The sequence below is a fragment of the Garra rufa genome, chromosome 15 (assembly GCF_049309525.1).
Source record: "Garra rufa chromosome 15, GarRuf1.0, whole genome shotgun sequence".
Classification (NCBI taxonomy): domain Eukaryota; kingdom Metazoa; phylum Chordata; class Actinopteri; order Cypriniformes; family Cyprinidae; genus Garra; species Garra rufa.
This window is the reverse complement of record NC_133375.1, coordinates 8,738,569-8,748,303: the sequence shown is the minus strand read 5'-3', so window position 1 is coordinate 8,748,303 and position 9,735 is coordinate 8,738,569. Positions and strand designations below refer to the sequence as shown.

General features: G+C 37.9%; 1 protein-coding gene across 1 annotated transcript in view; it reads right to left on the bottom strand.

Annotated features, from left to right (window-relative positions):
* Positions 1 to 9,263, bottom strand: part of kiaa2013 (KIAA2013 ortholog) — a 10,878-nt gene extending 1,615 nt beyond the window's left edge. Inside the window, exons 1-2 of the mRNA XM_073819246.1 lie at positions 7,787 to 9,263; positions 2,762 to 3,615 (exon numbers count right to left, since the gene is read on the bottom strand). Coding sequence (XP_073675347.1) covers positions 2,762 to 3,615; positions 7,787 to 8,765 — 1,833 coding nt within the window. The 5' untranslated portion in view covers positions 8,766 to 9,263. The remainder of the gene's footprint in view (positions 1 to 2,761; positions 3,616 to 7,786) is intronic.
* Positions 9,264 to 9,735: the final 472 nt, after the last annotated feature.

Sequence of the window (9,735 nt, the reverse complement as noted above, 5' to 3'; positions counted from 1 at the left end):
GCATGTTCTTTCCTTCTGGATCAGTGAGCGTCTGAACTTTCTGTAATAGTTGCATATGAGTCCCTCAGTTGGTTTCAAGATGGATCTCAAAATCATAGTCATTGTTGGAAAGGGTTCAAATACACAAAAAATGCTGAAGAACCAAATAATTTGTAGGACCTGAAGGATTTTTTTGAAGAACAGCAGACAGTTTAACTGTTTACGACAAACAAGGGACTCATGAACAACTATCATTAAACAAAAAAATAAACACAGCTGTGGATCATTCAGGTAACTGAATGGTAATTTTATAAATTCAGTTATTTTCTCTTGTGGATTATACGTAAACAACTTTCATGTGAAATATCTTATTTAGGTCAGTACTAAATAAAAAAATAACATAACATTTTGCAGACGGATTGATGTGTCCAAGGTGTGAATTCAGCTGACTAAGTTAAATGTTGTTAACTCTTACCCTTTTTGGGAAATTATTTTACTCATTTGAGTTGCCATTTCAAACCCACTAATAATAATAAAAAAAACATTTAAGCAACGTATCTTCAGCATGTTACACATACTAGTAAAAATTTACTCTGCAAATGTGGCACAGAAGTGCTTCTGAAGTGGCATTAAGGTGTCTTCATGCAGACTGTTTAAAGGGATATTTGACCCAAGAAAGAAAATCTGATGTTTATCTGCTTTTTGGTTTTGTTTGCGTATGTTTTTTTAACTCTTAAAGCCATGGGGCCCATTGACTACCATTATATGACCGACAGACTGCAACAGTTTGAGTTAAAAATCTTCGTTTGTGTTCTACTGAAGAAACTAAGTCACCTACATCTTGGATGCCCTGAGGGTAAGCAAATTTTTATTTTTATTTTTGGGTGAACTATCCCTTTAATGCAAAATGTGTCTCCTAAGCATACAGTTGTACTTGCTGCATAAATGGTTGTCCTCATTTACATTTACACAGCAATTACAACTATACGCTGAGGACACACATTTTAAGGGAACTTGGTTTTACCCAAGATGATGTAAATCTGAATGTCAATGCAAATGAATGTCACAATAACAGAAGGTCATCTAACTCTTGATTTGTTAATTTAATAAAAACAGAATTCAAACAAATGCAAAACTGAAAGAAAAAAAGATCACTTTTGATCAATCCAACATGGGACGAATCTTTGAGACCCACACGGCAAACAATGCAGAATCTTCACATTAACATTAACAAACATAAAAATGAGCTTTTCCTGTGTAACTTAGGTATTTGTAACGGTTGGAAGAGGTCTAACGGAGTACAGCTCAGGGTGTGTGATATCAGCGCATATGCAGCAATGATATGAATTATACATCAGACCATGTGAAACAATTTGCCTGCTTAAACATTTTGAGATACACATTTAATAATAAGCAAGTAGTGCTTTTTTCAACTGTCCCATCTCATTTCGTGCTCTAAACAGTGAACCGACATGATTCATTCAGTTGATTAAATGTCAGTCACATACATCAACATTTGTTTAGACTTTGTGAATCTCACAGAAATATGTCTGGGACATAATATTTTGCACAAGAAATAAAGCCAGTTGTGATTTTTATTAGATGCTCAGTGCTGTATATCTTTCGCTGCATTACAGTAAAACACTGTAATACAATAGCTAAAATAAATCAACACTGTATAAGCATAATTTTTTTTTTTTTTTTCTAATACAATTTAAATAATTGTATTGTAAAGGTTTAATGCTCATTAAAGAAATCATAATGGTTTTTAAAAAGGCTTTATTTTTATGCAAAATTTATTTTATTTTTGTGATTTTGTGGTGAAATTAACTTGGGTTCTTGGTAAGTTTTGTGAGGTTTATTCAACTCTGCCTAGTTTATGTTTGCAGCTTATGTTAACTGCTATCATGAATGTCACCAAAACCCCCATCGGTATTGACCTTCTCACATAAACGACTGTATGGTGGACGAATGTGATTAGTGAAAAATTTTCACCTCACCAAACCAACCACAAGATATTCAAAAGTTCAAAAAGCACATTTAGATGAAACATAAGATCCCTGCATAAGGACCCAAGATTGTAAACAAACAAAACGACTTTGCAGAAAGCAGATTTCAGAGAAACAGAAACCCTTAAACCAACTTGGAAGAAGAAAGACTTGAAGGCACCAGTGAAAAGTTTACACACGAATTTCAGATCAAATCAAATTTGACTTCTCACCTGCTATCATCCCATCAAAAAATTGAATTTAATACTCTAAACAGATTTTCTTGAGCTGTAAAACTACATATAAAAGATGGAAAGTCCGCTGAAAGTCACAAGATAAATTACATTCAAAAAACTGTCCTTCAAACATAATTAGCAAATGGTTATTCTGCAAAGCGGAATAGCATTTCATATAAAACAAAATAAATATCTTTTTCATATTTTTCTGACAAAAACCAGTTCTAATTGTGTCAGACTGCGAGGGGAAAAAAAGCAGAGCTCACTGAATAGTGTCTTTATAGCACTGGTGCTTTCAGTTCATAGAGAGAGAACACCCAAACTGAAGATAGCAAACTATTTCCAGCACGCCCGACCCTCAGATTACAGCAGAATGAAAGTTTGATGGGTTACCCAAACCAATTATCGTCACTTAGTTTCCAGAGGTAAAAATATCTTGCAAGGCAGAATTTGAGAGTTGCGCAGAATGAGAGCAAGAAGAAAAAGGGAGAGGAGATTCACACACACCACAGTTCCCACCCCCCAAAACAACTAGTCATCACTTGTCTTCAGCTATACCTTACTCCTGAAGAGCGGCTTGGCTCCAGGCCCACAGTACTCATTGTAGATGAGTTTGAAGAGGAAGAGGTGGAAAAGCGTGATGAGGGACGCCACACTGAACCAGAAGAGGAAGGGCAGGCCTGGGTACTGCTTGGCCATGTGGTCCTCGTGAGCCAAGATGGCTTTGACGTGCATCGTGTGTCTCAAATCTTGCAGATGAGTGAGATCAGTGGAGATGTACAGCAGAGGTGTGATGGGCTGGGTCACCATCACAGGAAACGTGTGACCTCGCAGCTCCGAGGTCAGCTCCACGGGTTCGTTCATGCAGCCGGCCTCGCAGGCGTACAGCTTCACGGGCTTCTCCTGAGGCTTGACGGACACGTGCAGGAAGGGTTTGCCCTCGGCGTCTTGCAACACGGCCAGGTTGATGAGATCTTTATTGTAATGGATACCTCTCAAAGAGTAGCTGTTGTGAAGAACATCCGGGTCAGCCTGGAACTGAAGGTGGTTTTCGGTGAACTGCAGACCGCCGAAACTTAAGACCATGCCTTGCATCATGCCGTGAGTGCCTGCCGCCACGAGGACCTTGCAACCTCTTTTCTGGAAGGTCAAGTTCCAGAGATTCACCAGCTGCAGGATCTGAGCAACGTTGGTCAGGCGTTCAGGCCACAGGTTTTCGGCATGCATGGTAGCGTGGCCGCTGAAGCAGTGGTCGGCGTAATTCAGACTGGACTCTAGGCGTTCGTGCTCTTCTGCTGTCAGACTTTGATCCAGGAGGGGCGCTGTGGAGGTCGACAGAATGTAGTAGAGGGTGTTGTTGACTGTTCGGCTGGATGGCGTATGGGCGTCTGTGATCTTTCTGATTTCCACACCTGTGAAGCAGCAAAAGACTATGAAACATTTCTCTTTAGGTTCTTAAAGGGATAGTTCACCCAAAAATGAAAATTGGATGTTTATCTGCTTACCCCCAGGGCATCCAAGACGTAGGTGACTTTGTTTTTTCACTAGAACACAAATGAAGATTTTTAACTCAAACCATCACAGTCTGTTAGTCATATAATGGCAGTCAATGGGCACCAAATCTTTGAGTGTAAAAATAACATACATAGACAAACCCAAATTAAACCCTGCGGCTTGTGGCGATACATTGAGGACTTAAGACACAAAAGGACCAGTCTGTGCAAGAAACTGAACAGTATTTATATCATTATTTAGCTCTGATCCACCACAAAGACAAATTGTATTGAGCACGTTCACAACAGCCGGTGCGTGATGCGGCAATGTAGTCGGTAAAAAGTCAACACTCCTGGATGAGTTTGCACAAGGAAATGTAATCTTTTAGTTTGCCAGAATCAGGATAAGCACAAGTAATAGCCATTTTGAGTAGCCGCTATGCACGGTGTAAACAATGAGTGACAGATCGCTTTCGTGCATGCATCTACTTTGGCAGATCAGGTCGACGCGTCACATGCTGGCTGTTGTAAACATGCTCAGGACAATTGAACGTTGTGGGGGATCAGAGGTAAATAATGCTACAAATACTGTTCAGTTTCTTGCACAGACCAATCATTGTCTTAACACCTCAATGTATCATCACGAGCCGCAGGGTTTAATTTGGTTTTGTCTGTGTATGCTTTTCACTCTCAAAGATTTTTGGAGCCCACTGACTGCCATTATATGACCGACAGACTGCAACAGTTTGAGTTAAAAATCTTCATTTTTGTTCTACTGAAGAAACTGGGGGTAAGCAGATCAACATCAAATTTTAATTTTTGGGTGAACCATCCCTTTAAAGCAAGCGAACACATACTGAAAATAATGAGAAACTTAGTGAAAAATCACTCAATTAAAAATACAAGCATCTTGGCCATGAACATACTTAAGTGTGAATCAAAAAAAAAAAGAAGTTTATACTTACAAATTAGTGCTGTCAAAATAATTTTTCCAGTTTAAAGGTCATTGCACATCCGAAATTCGAAATTCACTTAGTGCAAAAATTATCTAACCGCTATTTACACCAAAAAATCCTAGAGACATCAGTAATATTGGTATCAGGGATACTCACTTTCAGTCAAAAGATATTTGACAAATATTAAAATATACTGTATTTGTTGTTTCTACATTAATTTGAAGATTAAATGTGAAGTGACTAGTTTTTTTTAAACTGATTGACAGCGCTAGAAAAAACTAATCTGTATGGATATAATGCATTTGTACAGAATGTCCCAAGATGGCACCTTAGGAAATATACAAACGAACACGACAGTAACCCACATGAATTAATGTCTTCTCAAGTGAAACAATGTGTGGGTGTAAAGAAAATACTTGAGGGTGAGTAAATGTCAAGCATTCAGCCAATATACTTCATAGACTGCTAACAGCTATATCCAAACGAACCTAAATAATAATTAATACTAAGGAAAAAAGCAACTTTGCAACCTCAATATACTTTCAGTATGATTTGATGACAAGTCAATAGTCTGTTGAATTTGAGTAAAATACAAATCCCCCAAAATAATACTTAAATACAGTTATCAAGTAAAAAACAAACAAACAAAAAACACTGTAAAAACAAAACAAAACAAAAAACACCATATTGTGCAAAATGGTATAGTATTTTTTTTTTCCCAAAATGTATTTTCATATGTAAGATGACACTGGCCTGTAAGCAGATTAAAATCTCATTTCGATTAAAGTTGCTGCATTTTTAACTGCACCAGAAAGAAATAAAGAATGCCAAAATACATGTAGATGAGAATATAACAAATAGAACTATGTCAATAAATATAAAAGACATTTGTGTAAACTATAGCTCTGTGTGGGGTTATTCTCTTATCTGTGCTGTTGGCTGTGTCCTACAGTCATTCAGGGTGTGTATTTAATTGTCTGAGAGTATAACAAGGAAATATATTCGGAATAATGCTAATCTCATACCTAAAGCAAACCTACTTTTGTATTATTAACATGCATATAAAGTGAATTGCATCACATGGAGAGCTTGCATATAAAACAAAAATCCTAACATATTAGTTTTGCTTCATTTGTTTCTCGGAATATAAACATGTTCATTTAAGAAGAGTGTGTTGTTTCTAAGCACCAGCATTTACAGCCAAAGAAGAGTGTGTTGTTTCTAAGCACCAGCATTTACAGCCAAAGGTCAACTGCTGGCCACAATCTCACACATAAAGGCTCTGCATTAGCATCTGTTGACTCAATGAAGAACCTTTAACATCCATGGAACCTTTCCATTGTGCAAAAGGTTCTTTATAGTGGGGAAAAACACTTTTGAGATGTTTAAAATGTACTTCACACTGAGGAAAAATGGTTATTTTAAGAATTGTTCACTGAGAGGTTCATAGGGAACCCTAAAATGTTCTATTTCATCACTTTAAAAACCTTGTGGAGCCTTTATTTTTATGAGTGCAGTGGCTGATAGAAAACACCAATTTACTTGACAATCAAAGATATATTTGGCTAGTGGCAGTTTCTAAATTGCAAGTGGCAGTTTCCAGTTTCATACACCGGGTTTCACAGACAAGCCTTAAGCCAGACTAAAATGCATTTCTGAGCTCTTTCAACTGTAAGAATCCTGCACTGACTGCTCTTGAAATATATCAGTGCCATTGTTTTATCTCAAAATGCACACCAATAATGTTTTTTTTTTTCCAAAGGCATGCTTATAAAAACTACTTACAAGTCCTAATTGAACTGTGACTAAATTCTGGCTTAATTCAAGCCCTGTCTGTGAAACCAGGCCTTAAATTAGCAACTTTTTAATTATTTCTTTCTTTCTTTCTTTTTTTCCTGGAAGTATACATAAAGATTTATTAAAGGGGTAGGTCACCCAAAAATGAAAATTCCAAAAAACTGTATATGTTTCTTTCTTCTGGAAAACGCAAAAGATATTTTGAAAAATTATGACCACTGACTTTCATATTTAGGAAAAAAATACTATGGAAGTCAATGGCTACCAGCAACTGTTTGGTTACCAACATTTTTCAAAATATCTACTTTTGTATTTAACAGAAGACAATAGTTCACAGAAGTTTAGAACAAATTTTGGGTGAGCTATCCCTTTAATTCAGAACTATACAACGTAATTTTTATAGTTGAATACAATACACTTAAAATGTATATATGTACACTACAGTCAAAAGTTTTTGAACAGTAAGATTTTTAATGTTTTTTTAAGAAGTCTCTCCTGTTCACCAAGCCTGTATTTATTATGATTCAAAATATAGCAAAAACAGTAACATTTTGAAATATTTGTACAACTTAAAATAACTGTTTTCTTTCTGAATATATTTTAAAATGTAATTTACTCCCGTGATTTCAAGGTTGAATTTTTAGCACCATTACTTCAGTTACATGATCCTTCAGAAATAATTTTAATATTCTGATTTGCTGCTCAAAAAATATATATTATTATTATTGCACTGAAAACATATTTTTTCCTGATTAATAGACAGTTCAGAAGAACAGCATTTATCTGAAATAGAAATCTTTTGGAACATTATAAATGTCTTTGTCGTCACTTTTGATCAATTTAAAGCATCCTTGCTAAATAAAAGTATTTATTTCAACAATTTCTTTTTTAAAATGATACTGACTCCAAGCTTGAATGGTATCGTGTATAATGTTACAAAAGCTTTTTATTTCAGATAAATGTTGATCTTCAGATCTTTCTATTTATTATTGAATCCTGAAAAAAAAAGTGTACTCAACTGTTTTAAATATTAATAATAATGAAATATTTCTTGAGTTGCAAATCAGCATATTAGAATGACTTCTGAAGGATCATGTAACACTGAAGACTGGAGTAATGATACTAAAATTTTGTTTTGATTACAGCAAAATACATGCAAATAGAAAACATTTTAAGTTTCAAAATTTTACTGATTTTGCTGTACTTTGCAGCTTGGTGACTTTTAAAAAAAAAAAACATCATAAATCTTACCGTTTAAAAACTTTTGACTGGTAGTGTATATGTATTTTTTTGTACGGTGAATATCAATTATGCCAGACTGTGCACAATAAACTTGCCAGATATGAAGAGATCCACCCATGCTTGCTGGTGCTCTTGCATCAGCTCGTCCACATTGGCTCGGAGGACGTCCACCATCTCTCTCTTGGCTCCTTCTCTGAGCTTGCCGAGGGTCTCGTCCAGTTTCCCGCCCTCGGTGGGCTCCGAGGTGTGAATCACGCTCACCAGGTTTTCTGAGTATTCAGACTTGGCCGGAACCTGGATCTTGGTGCTCAGTCTCTTAGTGGCCACGACCACCAACACGGTGTCCTTCTTTTCCGTGAGCACCCGACCTGAGGAGAGCACAAACTCCTTCTCCTCCATCTTCTCCACGGTGCTCCTAAAAGACACAGACTCCGTGGCCACGTCGAACGAAACCAGATGATCCGTGGGGTTCGATATGTGAATCCTCTGGAGATAAACATTGGGTCGACTGCGATGTGCGACGAATTCCTCTCGTATGACGACGCAGTCGTGAGAAGATGCTGTCAGGACGCAGTGGGTGGACAGCACAGAGCCTTTTCTGTACCACAGCATCATTCCTCGGGCTTCCAACCGAGTTCCTGGCACCTGGAGCCGTGTTATCGGCCCGTAGTCCGTTTGGTGAACCGGTGCCGACCCAGGCTGTGAAGATGAAGCTACCCAAAGTTTGTTAGAGTCCACATCCACCAAAAAATGTCCGTTACCGACCACAAACGGTATTGTTTCTTTGGTCTGAGGTGTCAGAATCACTCCCTCCCCTCGGTCGACCAGCGGCACCCACCTGTGAAGATCAGTCTGCAAACAAACCCCCGCAGCTCCTCCAGACTCCCTGGACATGCTAAGAGCCTTCAGGAGCCCATCTGAGCTCAAGTACCAGTAGAAAATGAGGAAGAGCAGTAATCCAACTACAACACGGCGGGCCCAGCTGCTTGAGAGCAAACCAGGCAGCCCCTTTAATCTCTGCTGAAGCCACATGATCTGCCTTTTGCTCCAAATGCTTTTTGATGGTTTAAACATAAACCACTGCTGTTTTCCTCACTTGAGGGTGAACCCTATGTAGGGCATCAGTGACTTCCTGACAGCCGTAAAAGCTGGGAGTGGCAAACAGCTCTGACAAGCATAGTAATGCTAGTATTGACTTATCAAGCTTAACTTGAAGAGCAACACGCGCGACAAAACGCTGAAGTGGTTTCTTCTGTCACGGAATGGTGGAAACCCTTACTTCATTATTAAAAGAAGTCACTTGAGAGTCGATTTCCAAAGTTAAACGATCAGCTTGTATCTGCAAGGAGTTTGTATTTATTTGTAGTAATTGTTATCAGGCTAGTCAGCTGACTAGTCAACACATTTTTGCTCACCCATTGCGCGTTCACTCGCTCGCGTTGACTTTGTCGCCTCGAAGCAATGTTTGCGTCGCGTACTCGCGTGTTTGTGCTCGAGTTTGTTTCGACGTCGTTTGTTTGTTTTATTTGCTGTGTGTACATGTCATCTCTCAGCCAGCTGACATCTCTGTTTGTGGAAGGAAACCAGCAGGCTGCCGTAAAAATACCGGAAGTGTCGAAGTCCAAGACCTGTCGTAGAACTAAGCGCTTGAAATGACTGTTCCAGGATCAGCCCTTATAGCAGCTCTAATGTCATTGCAACTTAACAGCAGAAGACAAAACTGATCCTGGACCAGTACGTAGACTGACCTGGCAACTTTGAAACAGCTTTACGGCACCTAGACATGACTGTTTTTTTTAAGGGCAATAACATAAATTACATCAAAACAAATACAATACAACAAAAAAGTACAAGTGGTTACAAATTAATTAAAGTTTAGATTTAAGGCTTTTAAATAATTTTCAGTTTTCGTTATGTTATGTTATTTCTTGTTTCTTTGACGTATACACTGCAGGGAGTGACCTTAATATTAGTAAAATTTGTTGAAATAAAAAATGCTATAGAGCTAACAGATGTGATATTTTAGTTTTAAAGATGGCTGTTT